The sequence below is a fragment of the Phascolarctos cinereus genome, unplaced genomic scaffold (assembly GCF_003287225.1).
Source record: "Phascolarctos cinereus isolate Bilbo 61053 unplaced genomic scaffold, phaCin_HiC Scaffold_1;HRSCAF=81, whole genome shotgun sequence".
Taxonomy (NCBI): Eukaryota; Metazoa; Chordata; class Mammalia; order Diprotodontia; family Phascolarctidae; genus Phascolarctos; species Phascolarctos cinereus.
Window position 1 is genome coordinate 220966254 of NW_027555514.1, and position 25286 is coordinate 220991539.

Consider the following 25286-nt stretch of genomic DNA (forward strand, 5'->3'; position numbering starts at 1 on the left):
ATGAAGGTAGAAACTGGGATGGAGACGAAAACTTTGACCCAGTCACTAAACTCATTAAGGAAGGAGGATGAATATCCTAGGGGTTGACCACCAGGATCTGGATTAGGTGATAAATGAGGATAGTGTTAACTCCAAAGTAGAGGCTGCTGAATGATGGCAGTAGAGAGAAAGTCTGAAAGTGGTAATGGAAAGCAAGGAGTGAATGCTGATTCCCCACTGAAAACAATGAATTAAGAGGTGAGAGAAAGTACAGTCAGTACTGGAAAGGGTGTCCAGAGTTTCAGGAAAGTTTCACTGTTATCAGAAAGGAACCAGACCTCAGGGAGCGATAGAAGATGGAAGGAACAAGAGAAGACATTTAAGATGAGAGGAAAATAGCTAGTTATGGAACAGGAATTCCAAAGGGCACAGTGGGATGGATGGATAAATACATAGATAGATAGAGAGAGAGAGAGAGAGAGAGAGAGACAGACAGACAGATAGACAGACAGCTAAATAGATAGACGGACGGACAGCTAGATAGATAGACGGACGGACAGATGGATGGATAAATAATGGGATAACTGGGGCTATTCTTCACTAGTCAGGAGTTCAGTATTACTGGAATAGGGATAAGGATAGCATACTGGGAGTATGCTAACTAGTAAAGAACTGAGTCTAGGCAAAATACAATAGATGGGAAAAGGCCAATAAGAAAAGCAGATGATTAAAAGATTCAAAGTTGTCCTTCAACTTCTTGACCAGACAAGTTTCTGACCAGATGGTATGGTGTGTCCTGTGAGATTTGGGGAAGTCTGTCTCACAGCAGGCACAAACAGAAAGAAGTATGTTCTGGGGAGTCAAGGAGCACAGTCAGGAGACAGGAGGTAGCATGTTCTAGGGTGTGGTGTATACCAATCTGGGGTGTATACCGATCATGATTTACCAGTAGATCACAAAAACCTCCCTGTAGTCTCTGAAGCCACTCTCTGACAAATGCATTCAAACACTTCCTTGTCTGAATCATGTCATCTGAGTTGGTTTCCATTTTCTTGGACCCAAAGAACAGGGACTGGGGACACTGAATGATATAAAAGCTAAGATTTCTGTGTTGGAGAGAAATGGGTAGAAATCTCAGAGAGGCTGATTTGGGGTTGATATAAGGAAACACCCCCCCACAATTAGTTCTAATTGTCTGAAAGTAGAAAGAGTTGCTATGTAAAGTAATGGATTTTCCTTCACTGGAGATCTTTAATTGATGTTGAATGGCCATTTGTTGGAGATATTGTGGTGGAGATTCTCAGCTAGGGATGAGTTGGATTGGATGGCCCCTGAGATCTCTTTCAACTCTAAAATTCTGTGATTAAAAGAGACTTGGGATAAATCCTTTTGTCAGATGAAAATATCGCTTTCCTATTTATTCATCTTGTACAGTCAAATCTTTGTACGTTGTACCTTGGAGATATCTGCACATGCATATGTTTATTTGGCCATACATTTCAGCGTAGGTTTAAGCACATTCATTAACTTGAGACCCAAGCAGCATCCACCATGTCCACTGGCTGCCATATGCAATATCATGAGAACATGCTCTTTGATACAGATGCACATAAACACATGAAACAACTTTCTACTCTTTTACCACACACTACCCTCCCCACCCCCAACCATTCCTTGTCCTCAGCACAGAAGAGTCTATGTGAGGGTGTCTGGTGCCATGGAAAAAGGAAGCACTGGCCTAGGAGTCAGAAGAGCTGGCTCTGCCAATTAACTCACTTGTACCTCAGTTTCACTATTTGTAAAATGAGATAGTTGTACTAGACTGTCTCTAAACTCTTGGTGGTTGCAGTGTATGCTTGTCTTGGAGGGCTAGAAGAGGCTGAATGGCAGTGGGAAAGGTAAAATCATGTTGTTGGTTAAAGGTTCCTGTCCTGCTTCCTCTCCTGGCTTCCTCCTACCCCACCCTAGGTATTCATAATGTGGAAGGTGTAGCTGTGGATTGGATGGGAGACAATTTGTACTGGACTGATGATGGGCCCAAGAAGACCATCAGTGTGGCAAGGCTGGAGAAGGCAGCTCAGACCCGTAAAACACTAATTGAGGGCAAGATGACTCATCCCAGAGCCATCGTGGTAGACCCACTAAACGGGTAAGTTCCCAGGGGTTCATGAGATTATGGAAAACTAAGGCCAGAGCAAAACCCAAAGTACATGTAGCAGGGGGGAACACATGGCAAGAATGGGATGGAGAATAAAACAGACAAGAAAATGCTTTTACAATGGAGGAGAAGTGGGGGAAGGTGAGAGGGAATGAGTGAGTCTTATTCTCATCGGATTTGGCTTAAGGAGGGAATAACATACACACTCAATTGGGTGTGGAAATCTACTTTACTCTACAGGAAAATAGGGGGGAAGGGGATAAGAGAGCAGGGAGATGATAAAGGGGAGGGCAGATTAGGGGAGGGGGTTATCAGAAGCAAACACTTCTGAGGAGGGACAGGGTCAAAAGAGAGAATAGAATAAAAGGAGGGCGTGATAGGATGAAGGGAAATATAGTTAGTTTTTCACAATATGACTACCGTGGAAGTGTTTTGCATGACTACACATGTATAACCCGTATTGAGTTGCTTGTCTTCTCAATGAGGGTGGGTGGGGAGGGATGAAGGGAGAAAATTTGGAACCCATAGTTTTAAAAACACATGTTTAAAAAAGTATTTTCACACGCAACTGGGAAATAAGATATACAGGCAATGGGGTATAGAAATCTATTCTGCCCTACAGGAAAATAGAAGGGGAAGGGGATAAGAGAAGGGGAGGTGATAGAAGGGAGGGCAGATTAGGGTAAGGGGTGTTCAGAATGCATGCCATTTTGGGGTGGGGGAGGGACGAGATGGGGAGAAAATTTGGAACTCAAAATCTTGTGAAAGTGAATGTTGAAAACTAAAAATAAATAAGTTAATTAAATTTTAAAAAAAGAATGGGATGGAGAACAGGAACAGGGGAAGGGGAGGAAACCAGGTATTGGGGAAATTCAAACACAGTGCCTAGCAGCTGAGGCAGCAAATACCAGAACAAAGGCTGAAGTGGGGGGAAGGAGTCTGTATGGAGGGGTATAACATGTAAGAATTATCCCAGAGAGAAGGAGAAAAGAGTCCATTTTATGGTGGTCAGAAGTAGGGTTTTAGGGGAAAATAGTATGAAGAGCCAGGAGAGTCCTTCAATATATGGGCCAGAGGGTAGAATAGCAAGATCCTAGGGTGTCAAGACTGGTGGAAACAGGAGGCTGAAGGGCTCGGCTTTGACCCTTTGTTGACAACAGGTGGATGTATTGGACAGACTGGGAGGAAGACCCCAAAGACAGCCGCCGGGGGCGACTGGAGCGAGCCTGGATGGATGGTTCCCACCGGGATGTCTTTGTGACATCCAAGACGGTGCTGTGGCCCAATGGCCTGAGCCTAGACATCCCTGCTGGACGCCTTTATTGGGTAGATGCCTTCTACGACCGAATTGAGACCGTCCTACTCAATGGCACTGACCGAAAGGTGGGGCTATCTGTATGCATGTGTCTTTATGTTGCTGGGTGTCTGCATCCTGACTGTGCCAGTAACTGGCGTGGGACTTACAAAAGAAGGAGGCAGATATCCTAGCTTCCAGCCCAGGCCATTAGGAGAAAAAAAAGAGGGCATTGCCAAGGGACAGGGTGTTTCAGCCAGTTTTTTGTTTGTTGGTTGGTTTGGGGGGTTTTTTGGCTTAGAACTCTGAGTTTAAAAGTGTGGGGAATTATCAGTGCGGAAACTCCTTCTACTGATATAGGTCAGCCCCTCATCTACACTTATATCCAGGGATGAGATGTGACCCTATCTTGGAGAGCGGATCTCCCCAGTCTAATGGAGAAGATAGGACCTATACCAAAGACATAGATATAGAAAACAAAATACAAGGAGGATTCAGGACAAAGCGTGCTACCCACCTCCCAACATAGAAGTGATGCACTCAGGGTGTATAATGAAACATATAAATTCTGGACGTAGTCAATGTGGGAATTTGTTTTACTTAACTGTCTACATTTGTTCCAAGGATTTTATGAGGGAACTGAGAAGGGGAAGAAGGGAAGGAGATGAGCCTAGGATTGGTTGGGGATGAGGATGGGGGGAGTGGAACACGATGATGGGTATCAGTGAGTGAAAGCAGTAATAACCTCCAGGTAGGACATGAATGAGCAGCTAGATGACCAAGTGGATAGAGCACTGGACCTGGAGTCAGGAAGATCTGAGTTAAAATGTGGACTCAGACACTTACTAGCTGTGTGACCTTGGGCAAGTCACTTAACCCAGATTGCCTCACCGAAACAAAACACACACACACACACACACACACACACACACACACACACACACACCCCAACAGGGCCATCGACAGGTGCTCTCATTCTTACTGGAACTCCCCAGGACTGTATTGAGTAGTGTTGGGACTATGTTGTCTATGCTTGCCTTTGCTAACAACCCAGGAAGGATTGCTGGGACTTATTCCACTCCATTCCACAGACATTCCATATGGTGCCTGGTTAATGTAGCTTTCCACGTTTTTATGATACCTCCCAGACTAGGTTCCCCACTCCTGACTCAATGACATCTTTCAGTCTAAGTGACCCTATATGTCTCCTAGCTTCCCTATAATGACCCTTATGCCTGCTCATTGTGCCTCCCACCAAGACCCCTCAATCCTTACTCCCCCCCTCCCTCTCCAGATCGTGTATGAGGGCCCTGAGCTGAATCATGCCTTCGGCCTGTGTCACCATGGCTCCTACCTCTTCTGGACCGAGTACCGAAGTGGCAGCGTGTACCGTCTGGAGCGGGGACCCCCGGGTACAACTCCTGTTGTGACTCTGCTTCGAAGTGAAAGGCCCCCAATCTTTGAGATCCGCATGTACGACGCTCAGCAGCAGCAAGGTATGCGGGGTCCAGGTCTAGGGGAGACGTTTGGTTGCCCCCTCTTTCATTGAGATAGCAGCCACATGAAATAAAGCCAACTAGACTTCAGCTGGACCTGGGGGCAGCTTTTTGGAAAAGGGCCAGCCATCCAGTCCCAATATGATAGATTTGGGAGGAGAAATTCCTGTTCCACTAAACCTGACTAAGTCTTTACCTCTCCTACTCATCTTCTCTCTCATTTCCGTCTCTCACCAACCCCTGACCAAACCATCTCCTTTTCTTCTCCGTTTCTTCTTTTTATATCTCTTCACTCCATTCTCTTCTCTGCATCTCCCTTCTCTGGCCCTCTCTGACCCTGCTCCGCCTCTTCATCTCCCCATATCCCTGCCCTGGTCTTCTCTCTATTCCATCCCCCTGCCCCATTCCCTAATTTTGACCCATCCCCTACAGTGGGTACCAATAAGTGCCGTGTGAACAATGGTGGCTGCAGCAGCCTCTGCCTGGCCACTCCTGGTAGCCGACAGTGTGCGTGTGCAGAAGACCAGGTGCTGGATGCTGATGGTGTCACCTGCCTTGGTATGAGGGGACCTGGAAATGTGGATTGGCCTGGGCTGGGGGGGAGTCCTTTGTCCTGGCATTGGGTGGGAAATAGCCATGGAGCCAGATCAGTGATGCTGAGGGAGAAGCTTGGTGTTGAGGAACCCAGAAGGAGGAAGTGGGAAATGGGCAAGGAAATAACTTTGAAAGAACCAGGGAGGCATGAGGATTTTAGGGAAAGAGTTGGGACAGGCTATCACAAGGGAGGAGAATTTGAGTAGCAAAGGGCTAAGAAAGATGTTTAAGGGTTTGATGAGGGTCTTATGATTAATTTTTCCTAATGGGTAAGAAAGAGATCTGATAGGTTTCTTGGTTGAGAAAAGAATATGAGAGATTCAAGAGAGGCATAAAAAGGTAAACAGGAAAGAAAAAAAACATGTTATTCAATAACTGTAAACTGTTTACATCTCTACATGGGCAGATGATACTTGAGAGAGAGAGAAAAAGAGAGAGAGAGAAGAATATGAGTTGTGGTTTAGAGCTTCATCTCTCTAATAATAAGGTCATCCTCTCTCTCTAATAATCGACCACTTTCCCATTTCACCCCCTTGGGGATCTGCAGCAAACCCATCCTACGTGCCCCCACCCCAATGCCAGCCTGGTGAGTTCGCATGTGCCAACAGCCGATGTATCCAGGAGCGATGGAAATGTGATGGGGACAATGACTGTCTGGACAACAGTGATGAGGCTCCTGCCCTCTGCCGTAAGTGACCTCGCCTCATCTTCCTTCCCTGCCCCAGGCCTCCTCTCTGTGAAGTTTAAAGGATGCCCCTATGGCATGAAGAAGCTGGGGGCTTCCCTTACCGTCCTCATTTTCCACTCTTTAGACCAGCACACGTGCCCCTCTGACCGCTTCAAGTGTGAGAATAATCGGTGTATCCCTAACCGCTGGCTGTGCGACGGGGACAATGACTGTGGCAACAGCGAGGATGAATCAAACTCCACCTGCTCAGGTGCGGCAGTGCCCTCTGGGGTCTGGGAGAGGAGGGGGCTCCTGTTGCCATAGGCAGGGGAAGGAGCTAAGTAAGAGAGGATAAGGGGCACACAAGGCTGCCCTGTGAGAGTTGGAAGAAGAGGAGAAAGAGGGGGAAAAGAACAACCCAAGGAAGATAGAGGCAGGAGGAAAGCTGAGATTTAGGCTGGAGGAGTAGGCTGTCAGGGCAGCTCTGAAGAAACTGGGCCCGTTATTCTGTGTCTCTGTAAGGCAGAACAGATCTAAAAAGACTAAGATAACATTGCAGGAGGAAGGAAGCTAGACATTAGCGTGTACTCCTCCAGGTAGCAAAAGACTGAAAAGATTGGGGACATCTTCCTTCAAAAGAGAGCCCAAGTAGGGGAGAGGGCTTGGGGACTTGGTGAAGTGGTTTACTGAGTTAGAAAAGAAAATAAGAGAAAAAAAAGAAGATAAAATGGAGTCTTGGTGGGGAGGAAAACAGGAGTCATTCTCCTTCCGGAATGTTCTGTTCTGCAGCCCTATAAGCTATGGGAAAAACCAGCTATAGAACCAGAGGACATGGATTAAAATGCCAGCTTTGCCACTCATTGCTCGTCTGACCTTGGGAAAATTACTTAATGTCCCTATTCCTCGGTATCCTCAATAAAGGGATTGTACTAGATGATACTCAATGTCCCTTCTAGCTCTAAATGGATGACTATGTATGACCCTGTAACCTTTATGGAGGATTTGAAGCTATAGCAGAAAATATGGCAGTGAGACCTCGAGACACTGATGTGCACACTCACAACTTTACCCCCTGACCTCTGCTACCCACAGCCCGAACCTGCCCCCCCAATCAGTTCTCCTGTGCCAGTGGCCGATGCATCCCCATTTCTTGGACATGCGACCTAGATGATGACTGTGGTGACCGATCCGATGAGTCAGCCTCGTGTGGTGAGAAACTGGGAAGGGGAAGAAGTGGAGAAGAAGGCTGTGGGCTTTGGGTGGGGTTACGGGAAGGGCTACTCCCGACTCCTTGTGTAATAGAGAGCTTCTTACTCTGAGGTCCCCTTGATTTCCCACTGGGATGCAGGGTACTAAATACGGAGGGGCTCCCTACCTATATCCTGCCCTTCTCTTAAAGGGTTACAGTGTTGGACATTTCTAAGCAGTGCGGTGTGGGGGTAGTGCTCTGAGACTAGAGCCATCCACTCACCCCACTGGCCCCTCTATGGCTTACACAACCGTTATTCCTCCCATACCCACAGCCTACCCCACCTGTTTCCCCCTGACTCAGTTTACCTGCAACAATGGCAGATGTATCAACATGAACTGGCGCTGTGACAATGGTAAGGGCTTTCCCTCTTCATTCCCAACTCCCTCTCCTTTCCTTCCCATCTAATTGTTGAGGCATTAGAGCTAATAGGACCAACCCTGGATAAAAGAGTAGGGTAGTCCAACCGAAACTGGAGCCTCCTTCCCTCCACCAGGCTGAGGTCCTGCCATGTTATCTAGAAGAAAAGGGAGGGAGAGGAGCTTGGAACTTGGTCTGGCCTGGCTAATGGGGGACACTGTCTAGAAATACACTCAAATGAGACAATGCCCAATGTAATGTAAAGAGTCTCGCAAACCTTAACAGGCTATATAAAGATCGGTTATTATTACTTTTCCCCCTCCCTTGCCCCAGGCTAGACCTGAGTGACTCTTACTCCAGCATGGGGCAGGGAGGACAGGGAGACAAAAGAGGAGGAATAGAGCAGGGGGTCTTAACCTGGAACCATGAACTTGTTTGTTTGGTTTTTTTAAAAAATACTTTGATAACTTATTTCAATAGAATCAATTTCCTTGGTAGTCTTCTGCATTTTGCTTAATGCATTTAAAAAAAGATTATTTTGAGAAGAGGTCCATAGATTTCACCAAACTTGCCAAAGAGGGGCCATGACACCCAAAAAGGTTAGGACCTCCTGCCCTAGGGGGGCCAGCATTAGGGACCAGGGAAGCCTCCATCCTTTTTCTCACACCCTTTTCCCCTGGAGTCCTTGCCCTCCTCACTGAATGTCTGCTCCAGGGAGCCAGCCACGGACCAGGTGATGCGATGCCTGAGCAGAGGGTGTCACTGTGTGTGTCTACATATGTGTGTCCTGTCATTGTCTCGGGGTCGTCAGACACTGTCATGTTGCCCCCAGGGTGCTTCTGTCATGACTTAGTTGTGAGAGTGTTGAGTGTTGTGATGTTACCAGGTTGTGCTCTGTCTGTCATTGCCGAGTCTTGTGTGCCAATGGTTCCCCTGACGGTTTCTGTGTTTCAGAGAAGGATTGTGGGGACGGCTCTGACGAAAAGACCTGTCCTGAGCCTGCCGGTCAGTGCATAGTAGCACATGCACCATCAACTCACACAGAGCCTCTAGTCCAGCCCTGTGGGCAGCTCCATCCCCCCATGATCCTCAGCACCTCCATCAATTTCCCTGCCAGACAGTTGTGCAGACCCTTGCCTCCCCTCCCCCCTCCCCAAGGACCTGGGGGGAGGTGGGGCAGGAGTTGACAGCCTAGTGAGAATGAAAAACGCAGAGATGAGAAAGGAAGGGAGAGAGATCTAGAGAGAGGGGAAGAGAGAGAAGGGACAGAGGGAGATTCTATGTAGATGAGAGCTGGGAGGAGGCAAGAGGAGCTTTGGGGAGCAGGCAGGGTGGCGTCTCATGAAACAGGCTTAGGGCTTTGAATCATGCATGATATTAGAAGCCCCCCATACACATACCCCCAACACACACACCCCTCTACCCCTCTGATGAGAAAGCCAGCCACCCCAGTATATAGAGAGGCAGAATCAGCCTGATCACTGGGTGCAAAGGCCGTCTTAGTTCTGATGGATCACTACTGCCCAGCTGCTGGTGGCCCAGTCCCCCCAGGATTAAATGCTGTAGGGGGTTCTGAATTTTGTGGGGAGATAAATTGGAGCGGAATATGATCACTCCTATCATATAGGAAGCAGGGTGAACTAGAGGCTGCTTCTAGTGCCTGTTCTTCCCCACTGGTCCCTAGGAAAGCAGAGATTTCTGTGAAAGAAAGAATGAAAAAAAAGAAGGAAGGAAGGAAGGAAGGAAGGAAGGAAGGAAGGAAGGAAGGAAGGAAGGAAGGAGGAAGGAAGGAAGGAAGGAAGGAAGGAAGGAAGGAAGGAAGGAAGGAAAGAGAGAAAAGGAAAGAAGGAAGGAAGGAGGAGAGAGAGAGAAAGACCAGAGGCATACCCCCATCCCCTCCAAAGTATGATTGAGGAGAGACTGCTGTTTCTCCCTAGATGGAGGCCAGGACATGGGAAGGAGGCTCTGAGAAGCATCCCTCTCCCTCCCTCCCCCAGTCCTCAGCTGTGTGGTCCATGGTGCATGCTGCAATCTATGCAGTTTCTGTGTCTTTTCTGTTTGTTATTTTCTCATTGGGGGTGGTGGGGAGGGAGAGGAGGGGCCGAGGAGTCCTGAGGGTCTGGGGGTGGTGTGGAGTCAGGGTTGGGGGGTGGAGAGAGGTACCAAGTGGGAGGCTTGGGGAAGGCCTGGCTTTGCTGACACTCTCTGTCTCTTCCCTTCCCTGCTCGCTCCCCTCCCCCTGTCCTGTTTGCCAGACAATGACTGTGGAGACAATAGCGATGAGGCCGGCTGCAGTCACTCCTGCTCCAGCTCACAGTTCAAGTGCAACAGCGGTCGGTGCATTCCTGAGCACTGGACGTGCGATGGAGATAACGACTGTGGAGACTATAGTGATGAGACCCATGCCAACTGCACCAACCAGGGTGGGCATCTGAAGGAGAGGGGTGTGGGGAGCACCAGTCAGGGCAGGCACCTGCAGGAGAGAAGCATAGCCTGAGCTGCACCAGCTACACTAACTAGGGTGGGCACCTCAGAGGTACTCAATGGCGGGGAACTGCACCAGTCAAGGCGGGCACCTAAGAGAGAGGGCTCTGAGGAGGCACAGCAGCCATAGACCCACACCAACCTTGGAGAGCACTTAGCAGAGAGGAACTAGGGGCAAGGGTCAGGGGAGAAGGGGCCACATGCAAATTAACTCTGCTTGGCACCTAGAAAGGAGACGCATAGTATTCATACTCAGAGTCACATAGAGGAGAGGGGCACGAAGGTAGCACAGAAGCCAGAGCCACACCAACCATTCTGAGTACCTGGGTAAGAGCTTCCCAGGGAAGGCACAGCAGCTACACCCATGCCATCACTACTAAACAAGGTGGGCATTATAGAGGGGCACAGCATCCAGAACCATGCCAACTGCATCAGGGTGGGCACCTGCAAGGAAAGAGCTTGGCAGTGTTTGGGGATGGGGGCAGACACTGAAATGAGGCTCATAACCACTTTGTCAATCAATCAGAAGTATTAAGTGCTCACCATGCCGGACACCTTAGGGAAAACAAAGAAAGATAAGACACACTGCCTGTCCTCAAGGATCTTACAATCTAGTTGGGGAGACAAGACACATACACATGAAAAGATAACTAATAAAACAAGGCAGTGTGTGGTAAGTGCCAAGGGAACGATGCAGGCCTAGGTTCTGTGGGAGTCAATGAAAGGGGGAGATAACTCTGCACCTCGGTGGTTAAGGAAGGCTTTCTGGAGGAGGTGGGACTATTCATTATTTAATAGGATTTAGCAAATAAGTCAGGCAGACTCCAGTTTGAGTTGAAAAGTAGGGAACGGAAAGAGGAGGTTGAACAAGTACAATGAGCTGGACCCTGAAGGGCCGTAAGAGGCTGTAGGGAACCATGGCAGATTTTTTGAGCAGGGAAATGAGAAGTTAAAGGTACTATTTTAGGCAGATTAATCAGCCAGGGATATGAAAGATGAAGAAACAAGGAAAGCAGCTAGGAAGCTATTGCAGTAATCCAGGTATGAGCTGATCAGGGCCTGAGCTAAGGTGACGGCGGAGGGAACAGAGATGAAAGGGCAAATGAGAAAGCCATTGGGAAGGAAGAATTGAGCAGGCCTCGGTGACAGATTTGGTGTGAATGCAGATGGTCACCTCAGAGATGGGGGAGTAGGCAGAGGAGAGCACTGTATGGCTCTTGCCTGGGAAGGAGGATTGGAATCCCTTCTGAGGAGGAAGAAATACCCAGGGTTGTTAGGTTGAACTTGGGGATGAGGAGAGAGGCTGTCCCCAAAGCCTTGCCCTGATGTCCTCCTCCTCCCCTTGTCTCTAGCCACTCGACCTCCTGGTGGCTGCCACACAGATGAATTTCAGTGCCGGCTGGATGGACTGTGCATCCCGCTTCGGTGGCGCTGTGATGGAGACACAGACTGTATGGACTCCAGTGATGAGAAGAATTGTGAAGGGATCACACATGTCTGTGACCCCAATGTCAAGTTTGGCTGTAAAGATTCAGGTAAAGAAAAGAGGCCCTTGGGGTGACGTGGCAGGGAGGAGGCAAGAGAGAAAGTGGGAAGTGGAATAGGGAAGGAGGCTGGGCTGAAAGGAAAGGGAAGAAACATTTATATAGCTCCTACTATGTGCCAGAAACTGTCCTAAGAGCTTTAAAGAGGGTCCACTCCAGGAGCAGGGAAGGAGACTGGGATGAAAGAGAAGGGAAGGGAAGAAACATTTATATATACCTACTATGTGCTAGGCACTTTAAAGGAATCCACTCAGGGAGTAGGGAAGGAGACTGGGATGATGGGGGAAGGAGTGTCCGTGGGAGCAGGGCACAGAGGATGCCCAATCCACAGTATGAGGCGGGTATAGCACCATCCCAGAAAGGAAACTGAAAATACAGTCCATGGTAGTACCGAGTCTTAAATCCTCCTGGGGACTTCTCGTTCCCAGTGGAACCCAAGCCACATCTACATCACACCATCCCTAGAGAAGCCAGTTGAGTCTTACATGATGGAAATGGGGATTCTATGGGGATCAGGTATTAGATCCCTTTGCGCCTGCCAGCTGTCCTCTCACACTACATCTTCCCAACCAGGACGGTGTATCAGCAAGGCATGGGTATGTGACGGGGACAGTGACTGTGTGGACAACTCGGATGAGGAGAACTGTGAGTCCCTGGCCTGCAAGCCCCCTTCACACACCTGCGCCAACAACACCTCGGTCTGCCTGCCCCCTGACAAGCTCTGTGACGGCAACGATGATTGTGGAGATGGCTCTGATGAGGGCGACCTTTGTGGTAAGTTCCTGGTGGGTGGGACCAGTCCACATGTATTTATTTTCTTCATGCTACGTGCCTAGCGAGGGGCCAGCTTAGCTTAGAGGTTAGACTGCTGAGGAATCAGGAAGACTAGGTTTCAAATCCCTACTGCTGATGCTAACTAGTTCTGAGACCCAGGCAAGTCCCATCACCTCTGGATGCCTCAGGCAACTTTCTAAGACTTATCTGCATCAGCTGTGGAAGCGTCTATACCAGAGTTACTCACACTGGTGAAATCACCTCTCCCTCATGGATTCACGTAGATACTGGGCACTGTGCTGGGGACAAACTTACCTTCTTGTTGGGGAGACTAGAGTAACACAGGAAAGTGATAAACCAAGAATTCAGGTGAGATAAATATTGAAAGGATGGATGAGACAGTGAGTTGTAGGATTCAGAGCACCACTGATTGGTCATGTTGGTATGGGCAGGGCAGTGACTGGCACTTCTTCAGCCCAGCCAGAAAGGATAAGTGGGATTGGAGGCGATCACTCCACCACCTTAGGGATTTGGCTTAGGATAGGTGGAAAACAGAAACGAGGGTATCCCAGGCTGAATCAAAGGCAAAGTCTGGGGGGAAGGAAAGCGCTAGGGTGTGTTTGGGGGACAGAAAGTAAACCAGTTTTGCCGGAAAGGAAGGTTTGTGTTCGAGAGTGGTGGAAGATAAAGCCAGGTGGGGCCAAACCCACGAGGGATTTCAGAGATTACCTGGACGGCGGCTTAGGTTTTGAGGGGGAGATCAGGGGTTAAGGGCAGGTGGGGAATGAGAAGGGACCTTCAGATGGGAAATAGATTGGGCAAAAATAAGGTTTGGGATGAGAACACACACACAGACACACACACCCATGTCCAAGTTCACAAAGGGGGAAAGGATTCCTTATTGCCTGTTTACAGTTGTAGACATAAGATTAGGACACAGATAATGATACTGAGCAAAATAGGATAAGCATCTACAAAGTACTGTGGGAGTTCAAAAGGAAAATCTAACTTTCCCAGGGCGGGATATTAGTTGAGAAGCCCTGTGGGGGTCATTTCTTTCTTAAAGTTTCCAGTGATTCTCACGTACCTGGTTGGGAAGAGATGGGCTAGGCAGGCTTTCTGGGAGCCCATTTGGGCTGGGCCTTTGAGATTCGCCTTCTCTGACCACTTTGTCCGGATCCCTCTCCTTCCGATTCTTTCTCTGCAGACCAGTGCTCCCTGAACAATGGTGGCTGCAGTCACAACTGCTCCGTGGCTCCTGGGGAGGGCATCTTGTGCTCATGTCCTCTGGGCATGGAGCTGGCAGCCGACAACCACACCTGTCAGATCCAGAGCTACTGTGCCAAGCACCTCAAATGCAGCCAGAAGTGTGAGCAGAACAAGTTCAGTGTCAAGTGTTCTTGTTACGAGGGCTGGATGCTGGAGCCCGATGGCGAGAGCTGCCACAGCCTGGGTAGGGACTGGGCAACAGTCCTGTGGGGCTGGAATAGGGTAGGGGCAGGGTCCCTGGGGAAGCTGGGGGCTGACCTACGGACACCATAATTGGAGGAGCCGTACACTGGGACCCCATTTTGCAGAGAGTGGGGGTCTAAGCATCAGGACCCTTCTTGAGAGTCCTCTCTGGGGGCTGACAAATCCCAGGACCCCCTATCCCACGCTGCAGGTTGGAGTGGAAAAGCCAGGGACCTCTAGGTCCCTAGCTGACCTTCCCCCTCTCTCCTCAGACCCTTTCAAGCCTTTCATCATCTTCTCCAATCGGCATGAGATCCGTCGGATTGACCTTCACAAAGGGGACTACAGTGTTCTGGTGCCTGGCCTTCGGAACACCATTGCTCTAGATTTCCACCTCAGCCACAGTGCCCTCTACTGGACTGACGTGGTAGAGGACAAGATCTACCGGGGAAAACTGCTGGACAATGGAGGTGACTGGACAGGGATAGACGACAATACGTAATAACGTGGGATGAAGGAGAGACGTGGACAGGGGTATAAAGAGAGGCATGCGGAGTAAACCTATATAGTACCGGAGGCGGAGACAGACAGACAGGGGCCACTGGCTCTCATCCCCCACCCTCCCTGCTAATCGAGTTAGACTCTGCTTTAAGTCCCGTCGGCTGACGCCCCGTAATTATCATCAGAAGAGCTGCCAGCCTGATAATTAGCATAATGAGCAGTCTCAGAGCTGGAATTGGAGCTGGGCTTATTGGAAAGGGTTTTTTTTCCGGGGGGGACACCGCTTCTCAAAAGTAAGAGGTGTATGAAATAGAAACCAGGGGGAACCTAGGAGGTTATGAGCCGTACTCGCATCTTTGGCCCTGGTTTGATCCCTGTTCTTGGCAGGTGAGAGGGACAATTAATGGAGCAGTAGAAAGCCAGGGTTGGAGAGAAGGGGAAGGCACAGAGGAGACTGGGAAAGTGTCTGAGGTGGCCAGACTCTTGGACTTCCTATATTCCTCCCTCCCTCCCTCCCACCCAGCAGGATCTAACCTCATTGCAAACCACCTCCCCCCCTCTTTAGCACTGACTAGCTTTGAGGTGGTGATTCAGTATGGATTGGCAACACCTGAGGGCCTGGCTGTAGACTGGATTGCTGGCAACATATACTGGGTCGAGAGCAACCTGGACCAGATTGAAGTGGCCAAGTTGGATGGGACGATGAGAACCACCCTCCTGGCTGGAGACATAGAACATCCCAGGGCTATAGCACTGGACCCCCGTGATGGGTGAGGCTTCCCCTGGTCCTCCTCTTTCAAGATGGAGAAGTTAGGTGGCTTATTGGATGGAGTGCTGGATTTGGAGTCAATAAGACCTGAGTTCAGATCCTACCTTAGACTCTTATAAGCTGTGTGACCCTGGTAAAGTTACTTCACCACTGTCTGCTGTTTGCTCATTTGTAAAATCAGAATAATAATAGCCCTTGATTCCCATGGTGGTTGAGGGGATAAAATGAGAAAATATAAAACTTTGTAAACCTTAAAGCATTATGAAAGGGCTATCATTGTTACTATGAGGCAGTAGCTCCTTTTCCCCCTTCCCCTCAGGATTCTGTTTTAGGGAGGCTGGGAACTTTCCTGTCATGGTCTTTTCTCCTTATTCACTTACTTTTATCACCTCACCCCCACCCCAGGATCCTATTCTGGACAGATTGGGATGCCAGCCTTCCCCGAATTGAGGCAGCCTCCATGAGTGGAGCTGGCCGACGCACCATCCATCGGGAAACTGGTTCTGGAGGCTGGCCCAATGGGCTTACTGTGGACTACTTGGAGAAACGCATCCTCTGGATCGATGCTCGGTCAGCCTCCTTCTCTTTCCTTAGACCTCATCTTCCTGCCTATCCTGTAACCCTTTCAGCCATTCAAAGGCAATCTCTGAAGCCCAAATCAGAGTCCTCTCCCCTGGCTTCCCACTGATCTCTGGTCTCCACCTTCCTGAGCGGCAGGCTCAGTGAAGTCAGGACCCTCCAGGGTCAACAAGGGCTCTCAGGACCCTTGAAGGAGTAGCAGAGATGAATCGAGGGTGAGAAATGAGGGAAGCAAGAGTAAGAAGCAGGCATTATTAGAAAGCTGGAGAAGAGCAGAGGATAGTCTGATTCGAGAGTGGGGATGGCTCAGAGAATCTAGGAACTCAAGGGGGAGCAGAGCTAAAGACCAAGAAGAGGGCGGACAAGAGGAGGTATGGACTGAGTTTAGTGGGTTCTCATTCTAGTCTTACTCCCACCAGGTTTGGGGGGGTCAGTGGTTAATTTGAGGCTCTTAAAGATTAGGAGCCCTAGAGGTAGAGAGGAGCTGTGGCAGAGGACAGGCTGAAGGAAAGAGAAGCCTAAGAGTGAATGAATCTTGGCAGCCCCCTCACTCTATCCTATCTGTAGGTCTGATGCCATCTACTCTGCCCGCTACGATGGCTCCGGCCACATGGAGGTGCTTCGGGGACACGAGTTCCTGTCACACCCGTTTGCAGTGACACTCTATGGAGGAGAGGTGTACTGGACAGATTGGCGAACAAACACGTTAGCCAAAGCCAACAAGTGGACTGGCCACAATGTCACCGTTGTCCAGCGTACTAATACACAGCCCTTTGATTTGCAAGTGTATCACCCCTCCAGGCAGCCTACGGGTGAGGAAAACTTGGGGACGGAAAGGCTGATAAATGGGGAAACATTATTCTATTCTTGGGTAAGAGGGAGGCCTGGGTGGGAAGCAGAGAGAGATGTATAATACATCTTTATGGCCCTTGGGTAATCAGGGAAAGTCCCCCTTTTTGCTCAGCTTCCCTCTATCCTGAGAGAATAGAATCCCAATGGGTTGGAATATGGGAGTGGAATCAAGGTTGGGGATGATCCACCCAGTCTGGTACTGGTGATGGAAGGAAATCTGTAGAGTGGGAAGATAGTTGGACCAGAAATATGAGGGAGGGGACAAAGTTGGAACAAGGTGGCTAAAGAAGGAAGGAACATGACATGCCAGGCAGGAAGAGAAGTTTTCCAGGAAGAGAATATAAGAGTGGAAGACTCTACTGCCCTTCTCTCTCTGACCCCCAGCTCCCAATCCCTGTGAGGCCAATGGAGGCCGGGGCCCTTGTTCTCATCTGTGCCTCATCAACTACAACCGAACTGTCTCCTGTGCCTGCCCCCACCTCATGAAGCTGGACAAGGACAACACCACCTGCTATGGTATGGAAGTGGAAGGGTAGGGTCTTCAATTGAGGCAGGGGTGGGCAGGACTCAGCTGTGGAATGGTAGGAAGAGAAAGGAAATTCATTCATTCAACAAACATTTTTTAAGTACCTGCTCTGTGTAAGTCAATGGGGATGTTTTTCTTTCTTTGGATCTCATCTAGCACAGTGCCTGGCACACAGTAGGCACTTAATAAATGCTTGTTGACTGACTGATACCAAAAAAACAGATCAAGGAGTTTACAATCTAATGAAGGGAAGGGTAGAAATGCATGAATAGCTATGATATGAGGGAAAGTGGGATAAGTGACAACAAGAATTCCAGGCAAAATATTATGAGAAATTTGGAGTCAAATCATTTTTACTTGGGTCCAGGCATTGATAAAGACCAAGGGAAGGGGTACAGTTCAGGAAGGAGGCAGGGAAGGTTTCTTGTTGGAGGTAGCCCCTGCATTGGGTCTTGAAGGATGAAAGAATGAATAAGAAGAATCAGAGTGCCACTTTCCCCAGAGATCAAGTAGATTCTTATGTATATGATGAGAATTTGGAGACAGAGGGCTGGCTATGATGACCCATTCTGTGACACCATCATCACCCACAGAGTTTAAGAAGTTCTTGCTGTACGCTCGTCAGATGGAGATCCGGGGTGTGGACCTGGACGCCCCCTACTACAACTACATTATCTCATTCACTGTCCCTGATATTGACAATGTCACCGTCCTCGATTATGATGCCCGAGAGCAGCGTGTCTACTGGTCTGATGTCCGAACTCAGGCCATCAAACGCGCCTTCATTAACGGCACTGGTGTTGAGACAGTTGTCTCTGCAGGTACCTTACCTTAGACCTCAACTCCAGTTCAGTTCATGTACTGGACCCTCCTATCCATCCACCCTACTAATGCTGCTCCTTCTATACCTCCCACCCCTGAGCTCTCTTAACTCCAACTCCTGATGCTCCTGGTATAAACGCCAGGCTCCCATCCCTTATTCCCACAGGCCCTGGGCCTCTGGATCCCTAGAACTCTGGACATCCAGCCCGAGCCCTTCCCTGCTCCCGCATAACCTCCTGTTCCATGTTTCCCCAGACCTTCCAAATGCTCATGGGCTGGCTGTGGACTGGGTGTCCCGAAATCTGTTCTGGACAAGCTATGACACCAATAAGAAGCAGATTAACGTGGCCCGTTTGGATGGCTCCTTCAAGAATGCCGTGGTCCAGGGACTAGAGCAGCCACATGGACTGGTTGTCCACCCCCTGCATGGGTCAGTGTAGGGAGATAATCCACCTTCAGGGTCATGTGTAAGACCCAGATAGCCTTACTTCCTACTGGAGGGATGACACCCATTCAGGGATGCTGGACAAAAAGATTCCGTGACTTCGGAGATGGAGGCTCCACAGAGAGGACTGGGGGAGTGGGGAGACCTCAGAGAGGGTCTAGGCACTTGAAGTATAAGCCCTTTGCCTCTCATTCCACGCCTTTCTCTGCTGTAGGAAGCTGTACTGGACAGATGGTGATAACATCAGCATGGCCAGTCTGGATGGCAGCAACCGCAGCCTCCTCTTCACTGGCCAGAAAGGCCCTGTGGGTATGAACCTAGCCCTTGGGCCCCAAACCCAAAGACTCAGTAGAGCCCTTCCCCCTAGTAATTACCAGCGTAGTGGAAAGATCTTGAGACTTAGGGTCATGAGAAATAGACTTAAATCTAGGCTCTGTCACTGACTTGCCAGATGACCTGAAGCAGATCTCTTCACCTCTTTGGCCTCCATTCTCTCATCTGTATGATGAGGTCATTGGACCAGATAATTTCTAAGGTTCTTTCCAGAACCTTATGCATGTGTAAGAGGATTCGTAAACCCTAAAGCTTTACGTGAATGTTATTGTTTGCCACCCTTTCTCCTGTTCCTCCCAAACCTCAAGGAGGCAGCTTGGTATTGTGGAAAGAGTCCTGGCTGTGAAGCCAGAGGACCTGAGTTCAAATCTCACTTTTCTTTACTATTTGTGTGATCTTGGGCAAGTTACTTAACCTCCCTAGCCTCAGTTTCCTCATTTGTAAAATGAGAAGGTTGGAAATGGGGCCCTTCCAGATTTAGATATATCAACCTGTGATGCTTATGGGCTCAACATTCTCCCAAAACCTCTCCCCCCACTGCCCTGCAACCACCTAGGGGACCCCTCTCATACTCTGTGGTGGGGAAGTCGTGTCTCAGTATCAGGAGACTAGGGGAGGGAGAGTCCCAGGTTCCCCACTGGGCCAAGTTGGAAGTGACAAGTCCCTTCTCCCTTTGTCCCTTCAATCTCCCCTGCCAGGCCTGGCTATTGATTTTCCTGAGAACAAACTGTATTGGATCAGCTCTGGGAACCACACCATCAATCGCTGCAACCTAGATGGGAGTGGCCTCGAGGTCATTGACACCATGAAGAGCCAGCTGGGCAAAGCCACTGCACTGGCCATCATGGGTGAGGGCTGAGGGAACTGACCAAGGGGCAGGGTTCCCCACTGAGGAGTGCATGTGCCGTGTGTGTGTGTGTGTGTGTGTGTGTGTGTGTGTTGGGAGAAGGGGAACTGGCAACAAAGGAAGAAGGTAATAATTTGGGGTGAGGATGTTGGTCAATGGTAAATAAAGTGGTCTGTGTCTTGCTCTCCATCTGAGAGTGTGTCTTAAATATCTCCTCATTAATCTCACTCCTCCAAACCAGGAGACAAGCTGTGGTGGGCAGACCAGGTCTCAGAGAAGATGGGGACATGCAACAAGGCAGATGGCTCAGGGGCTGTAGTCCTGAGAAACAGCACGACCTTGGTTATGCACATGAAGGTGTACGATGAGAGCATCCAGCTTGGTGAGGGTCAAAGGCGTAAAGAGGATGGGAGCTGAGAATTGTGGGGGATGTTGAAAAGCTGGGAGGGTAGGAGAGGATCAGCGGAGGTTGGGAAAAGGGCAAGAGGGAGGAGGTGGTAGGCTGAAGAGATGAAATATTTCCAATTACCAAGTGCCTCTGACCAGGGCCAGCCCTGAAGCTGGGTCACCAGCACCGCTCCGGATTGGATTCTGGCGTCCTGAGTGGGACTTCTCAATCACACATACCCCACTTCTCCATCCCTGCAGGCCTCCAGGGAACCAACCCCTGCAGTGTGAATAACGGTGACTGCTCCCAGCTCTGCCTTCCCACTTCTGAGACTACACGTTCCTGCATGTGCACAGCCGGGTATAGCCTCCGAAGTGGTCAACAGGCTTGTGAGGGTCAGTGGCACCCTCCCTGTCACCCACTCCACACCCACCCTTCACCTCCCCTACCCTTCCCTTCTTACCTAAAGGACCAGCTCAGTTGGTCGGTGGGTATTTATTTAGTATCTACAGGTGCCCAGTGCTGGACAAGACTCAAATGAAGCATGAGACAGTGGTCACTGCCCCTTCCCCCACCCTTTGGAGTTTACAGTCCAGCTGGGGAGGCAGAATGAACACACTTGAAAGTTTTAATAGTAAATCCCAAACTCTGTGCTATGACCCACACTGTATGACCATACACGAAAAAGTATGGGCTAGTATAGGAAGAGGTAGACTTGTGTTGGGGGAGCTAGATAAATAGGGACAGTGGAGACCCTGTGGACAGAAGCACAGAGGTCAGAATGGCCTTGGCATTTAGGAGGATCATGTGTAGACCTTTCTTTTGGAGCTGAGGATGTGTTGGGGTTGGGAAGGAGTGCAAGGTAGGTTTAGGTAGACCAGGTTATGGATGCCAGAGACAGTGGGGAGCCACTGTCATTCAATTCCACACATGTTTGTTTATTAAATGCCCACCATGTACAAGGCATAGTGCCTGAAGAGGGAAGGGAAAAGCACAAGAGCAGTGTTTTAGGAAGATTAATTCAGCAATGGAAGATGAAATGGACTCCAGTATGGCGGGGCCAGAGGCACCTAAGGGGCTGTTGCAGTTATCCAGATGTTGGGTTCTGAGGCACTGGGCTAAGGTGTGAGCAGTGGGAATATAGAGGAAAGGGTGAATCTGTCTGGCCTTTACAAGGAAATAATAGAGACCGATTGGATAAGAGAAAAAAGAATTCAGATAACTACAAGGTCTCTAGCCTAAGAGACAGGGAGAATGGTGATGCTACTGAGAGAAATGAGAAGGCTAGAAATAGGACCTATTTCAGGAAGAAAAGAGGTGGTCATGGGCACAAGGTTGCTTGAGAGGACATCCAAGTGGAGGGAGGTATCATGTTGGCATTTGGAAAGGTAGGTCTAGTTTCCAGTAGAGTGATAAGAGCTGGAGATGTAGATATGGGAATCGTCAGGTCCACATTACCCCCGTTTGCCCTCTCTCCAGACTCCCATTCTGATGGGCTTTGGACCACTTGAATGGTCCATGGTCTATCCATATAGACCATATGGACCAAAGGATGAAGTGGAGAGGGAGGAACAGATTAGTATTGGGGAAAATTCATTTTTGCTGCCCTCCTCTGGTAGCCAGAGGAACCCTAGGCAGTTTCCTGGAGACCTGCCATGCATGCACCTTCCCTAGTCATGAGCAGTTATTCTCTATCCCTCAATTTTCTCCCTTTGAACAAGAGATGGTATAATGGAAAGAACACTGGCTTTGCAATCAGTGGACATGGGTTCAAATGTTATCTCTGATGTGTGACCTCTATGTGTGACCTTGAGAAAGTCATTGAACCCCATTGGGCCTCAATTCTCTCATCAGTAAATTGAAGTAATGGTACTGGATGGCTCTCCTGTCCCTTTCAGCTGTGTGTCTTTGATTCTGTGAATCTTCCTCAGAGTTAGGACTCAGATATTTTGCTGGGTATGGCACAGGGAAAGGCTCATGGGGGTGATGTCTGATTGGAGCATGTACCTTAGGTGTGGGCTCCTTCCTCCTGTATTCTGTGCATGAGGGAATCCGGGGAATCCCACTGGACCCCAATGACAAATCAGATGCACTGGTCCCTGTGTCTGGAACCTCACTCGCTGTGGGCATAGACTTCCATGCTGGTGAGTAATTTGTTTGAAGAGGGAAAAGGTTTAGTGGCACTGGGAGGGAAAGGAGGCATGCCTGGAGGATGCATGGAGAGAACAGAGGGAACATAGCCCTTGCTGCACGGCCCCTCCCCAACAGTTCCCCCACTTCTCCCAAGATCTCACATGCCCGTATTTACTCTTTTCCCAGACAATGACACAATCTACTGGGTAGACATGGGTCTCAGCACCATTAGCCGAGCCAAGAGGGACCAGACGTGGCGTGAGGATGTAGTCACCAATGGCATTGGCCGTGTGGAAGGCATTGCTGTGGACTGGATTGCAGGTGAGTAGGGATTGCTGGTTGAAGAGAGGGACTTAAGACCAGATTTGAGGGAGGGGGACTCTGAGGAAAAGAGGTGGGAAAAAAGGGGAACAAATGTGTTCCCTTGCAGAAGCTGGGGTCCAATAGTGTGGAATAGTGCATAAAATATAAGACTTTTGGGATGTGTTGATTGGTTTACTGAATTTTTTTGATCTTTTAAAAGTTCTGTGGCAAACGACAGCCTGTAAGTCCAATTGAGCCCTCAGGATGGCCTGTTTTAAGACAACCCAGGAGCTAAGAATAGTTTTTTTAGTTCCTGGGTTGTACAAAAACAGGTGGTGGCAGGATTGGCTCTTGGGCCATAGTTTGTTGGCCCCTGTATAAGGGAAGTCTCTTTGAGGGGGAGTAAGAGAGGCAAGGACACAGGGGGAAATGTAGGTAATGTAAAAACAGAAGATTTAGAAATCTGTTAAAAATAAAAAAGAGAGGGGACAAAAGAATGAGACACTGGGAATTCATGAAGACTTGGAAGGGTTGGGGGAAACACAGGGGCCAGAACTCTTGGCCACTGTCTCTTGCTACCCTTTCTGCTCCTGACGGTTACCTTCTTTCCCAGGCAACATCTACTGGACTGACCAAGGGTTTGACGTGATTGAGGTTGCCAGGCTCAATGGCTCATTTCGCTATGTGGTCATTTCCCAGGGCCTGGACAAGCCACGGGCCATCACCGTCCACCCAGAGAAGGGGTAAGAAGAGGGAACACCTGACCACCCCACTTCTCTTGCCATATCTGGGTACTCCGTATCCGTGTCCCACCCTAACACAATTCTCTATCTCAGATTCTCCAGGGAATGCCTTGGTCTGACTGCTTCCATCCCTGTCCCTATTCTCAAGTCTTTTGCAGTGTTGGGAAGTCTTCTCGTTGATTTAATTCTCATTTTCCTATCTCTACCAACAGATTTCCCTCTCAATGCCTCCCCCAAAAACCCAAAATCCAGTTCTACCCTCTGTAGGGATAAGGAATTGTGGGCCCCATTCCCGGGGGGATTCTCTCATGTCTTAGGGCTTTGATACATTCATGCCTACCCCATAGGTATCTGTTCTGGACAGAGTGGGGCCAGTACCCGAGAATTGAGAGGTCACGGCTGGATGGCACAGAGAGAGTGGTCTTGGTCAACGTGAGCATCAGCTGGCCCAATGGCATCTCTGTTGACTATGAGGTGAGGATACCTCGGGCATCCATTGGAAGCAAGGGAAAGGTCTCTGTGTGGGCAAAGACTGTTTGACCTCTGGCTTCATATCCCCAGCCCTTAACACAGTGCCTGGCAAATAGTAGCTGGTTCGTAAATGCTTGTTGCCCAGCTGAGGGGGAACACATACACCCCATTCCCCTTACCCACCCATCTGCCTCCCCTAATTATATGTCCTTACACAGAAGTCAGGGAGATATTCTAGAGAATGGGAGAGCTAAGAAAGAATCACAGAACTGTGGCATAGTGGAAACAGCAGTAGATTTGGAGTTGAGCAACACTTACTAGTTATGTGAACATGGGCAAGTCATTTTAACTTCTGTGTGCCTCACTTTCCTCATCTGTAAAGTGGGTAAAGTAATACTACACCAGATCGTTCCAAGATGATAGTAAAAGTGTTAGATAAACCTTAAAGGACTGTATAAATGTCCACAAACGCACTCAATGTGGGAATCTACTCTATATTTAGGGAGAAATGAGTTAGAAAATCAAGAGGCCCAGGAAAATGATTGAGGAGAATGTAAGGGACCACTGCTTCACTTTTTATATCTGCATCCTCAACACCTAGCTTAGTGCCTGGAAATAAAAAGAAGAAGGAAGAGGAAGACAAATATAGCATGTATAGGTGATAAAAGCAGAATGAGGGACAGACTCAAGGACCAATGTCCCTCTGGGAGGAATCTCTCTCTCTCTCTCTCTCTCTCTCTCTCTCTCTCTCTCTGTCTCTCTGTCTCTCTCGCACACACACACACACACACACACACACACACACACACACACAGTATGAGAAGACTTGATGGGAACTGGTGGTACAATCCATAAGTATGAAGTACTTTCCTTAACCCCCAGGATGGGAAGTTATACTGGTGTGATGCACGGACAGACAAGATTGAGCGAATCAATCTGGAGACAGGTGAAAACCGGGAGGTGGTTCTGTCCAGTAACAACATGGACATGTTCTCTGTGTCTGTGTTTGAGGATTTCATCTATTGGAGTGACAGGTGAGAGGAGAACATGGGACAACCTTATGCACTGGACTTCTGGGGTGTGGTGTTTCCTTCATGTTCCTCCCTGGATTGAATATATCCTTTCCTCTTCTCAGGACCCATGCCAATGGTTCCATCAAGCGAGGGAGCAAGGACAATGCCACAGACTCAGTTCCACTTCGGACAGGGATTGGAGTCCAGCTCAAGGACATTAAAGTCTTCAACAGAGACCGGCAGAAAGGTGGGGAGAGTGGAGGAGCTGGAAGGATGAGGCCCTGAAAAGAGGAAGCTGATTCTCTCCAAAGGAGGGCAATCCGCCATTCCTCATCCCTTTATAGGCCAGAGCAAGAAGGGAAGGGATGAGACCAGGAGGAAAGGGGGAAAAGGGTGCGGGGAAGATGTGACTTTGGGAGGTACTTCCCAGTTGTCAGACAGACTAAAGGAGGGGAGAATTAAGAGAAGGAGTTAATACTTCTCTTAAAAGTGTTGGAGAGCTCCTTTCTA

At 49.1% G+C, this 25286-nt stretch overlaps 1 protein-coding gene across 1 annotated transcript in view; it reads left to right on the plus strand.

Moving 5' to 3' along the window:
- The window catches only part of LRP1 (LDL receptor related protein 1), a 111967-nt gene that overhangs the window by 39523 nt on the left and 47158 nt on the right, over nucleotides 1-25286 (plus strand). The window contains exons 12-40 of the mRNA XM_020990096.2: nucleotides 1948-2128; nucleotides 3298-3520; nucleotides 4726-4927; nucleotides 5360-5485; nucleotides 6069-6209; nucleotides 6334-6459; nucleotides 7281-7397; nucleotides 7712-7792; nucleotides 10053-10220; nucleotides 11634-11816; nucleotides 12399-12599; nucleotides 13807-14052; nucleotides 14324-14521; nucleotides 15118-15322; nucleotides 15727-15891; nucleotides 16468-16712; nucleotides 17137-17268; nucleotides 17872-18099; nucleotides 18356-18530; nucleotides 18760-18854; nucleotides 19577-19726; nucleotides 19967-20107; nucleotides 20374-20508; nucleotides 22126-22257; nucleotides 22433-22567; nucleotides 23163-23292; nucleotides 23640-23766; nucleotides 24646-24797; nucleotides 24899-25023. Coding sequence (XP_020845755.1) covers nucleotides 1948-2128; nucleotides 3298-3520; nucleotides 4726-4927; nucleotides 5360-5485; nucleotides 6069-6209; nucleotides 6334-6459; nucleotides 7281-7397; nucleotides 7712-7792; nucleotides 10053-10220; nucleotides 11634-11816; nucleotides 12399-12599; nucleotides 13807-14052; nucleotides 14324-14521; nucleotides 15118-15322; nucleotides 15727-15891; nucleotides 16468-16712; nucleotides 17137-17268; nucleotides 17872-18099; nucleotides 18356-18530; nucleotides 18760-18854; nucleotides 19577-19726; nucleotides 19967-20107; nucleotides 20374-20508; nucleotides 22126-22257; nucleotides 22433-22567; nucleotides 23163-23292; nucleotides 23640-23766; nucleotides 24646-24797; nucleotides 24899-25023 — 4665 coding nt within the window. The remainder of the gene's footprint in view (nucleotides 1-1947; nucleotides 2129-3297; nucleotides 3521-4725; nucleotides 4928-5359; nucleotides 5486-6068; nucleotides 6210-6333; nucleotides 6460-7280; nucleotides 7398-7711; nucleotides 7793-10052; nucleotides 10221-11633; nucleotides 11817-12398; nucleotides 12600-13806; nucleotides 14053-14323; nucleotides 14522-15117; nucleotides 15323-15726; nucleotides 15892-16467; nucleotides 16713-17136; nucleotides 17269-17871; nucleotides 18100-18355; nucleotides 18531-18759; nucleotides 18855-19576; nucleotides 19727-19966; nucleotides 20108-20373; nucleotides 20509-22125; nucleotides 22258-22432; nucleotides 22568-23162; nucleotides 23293-23639; nucleotides 23767-24645; nucleotides 24798-24898; nucleotides 25024-25286) is intronic.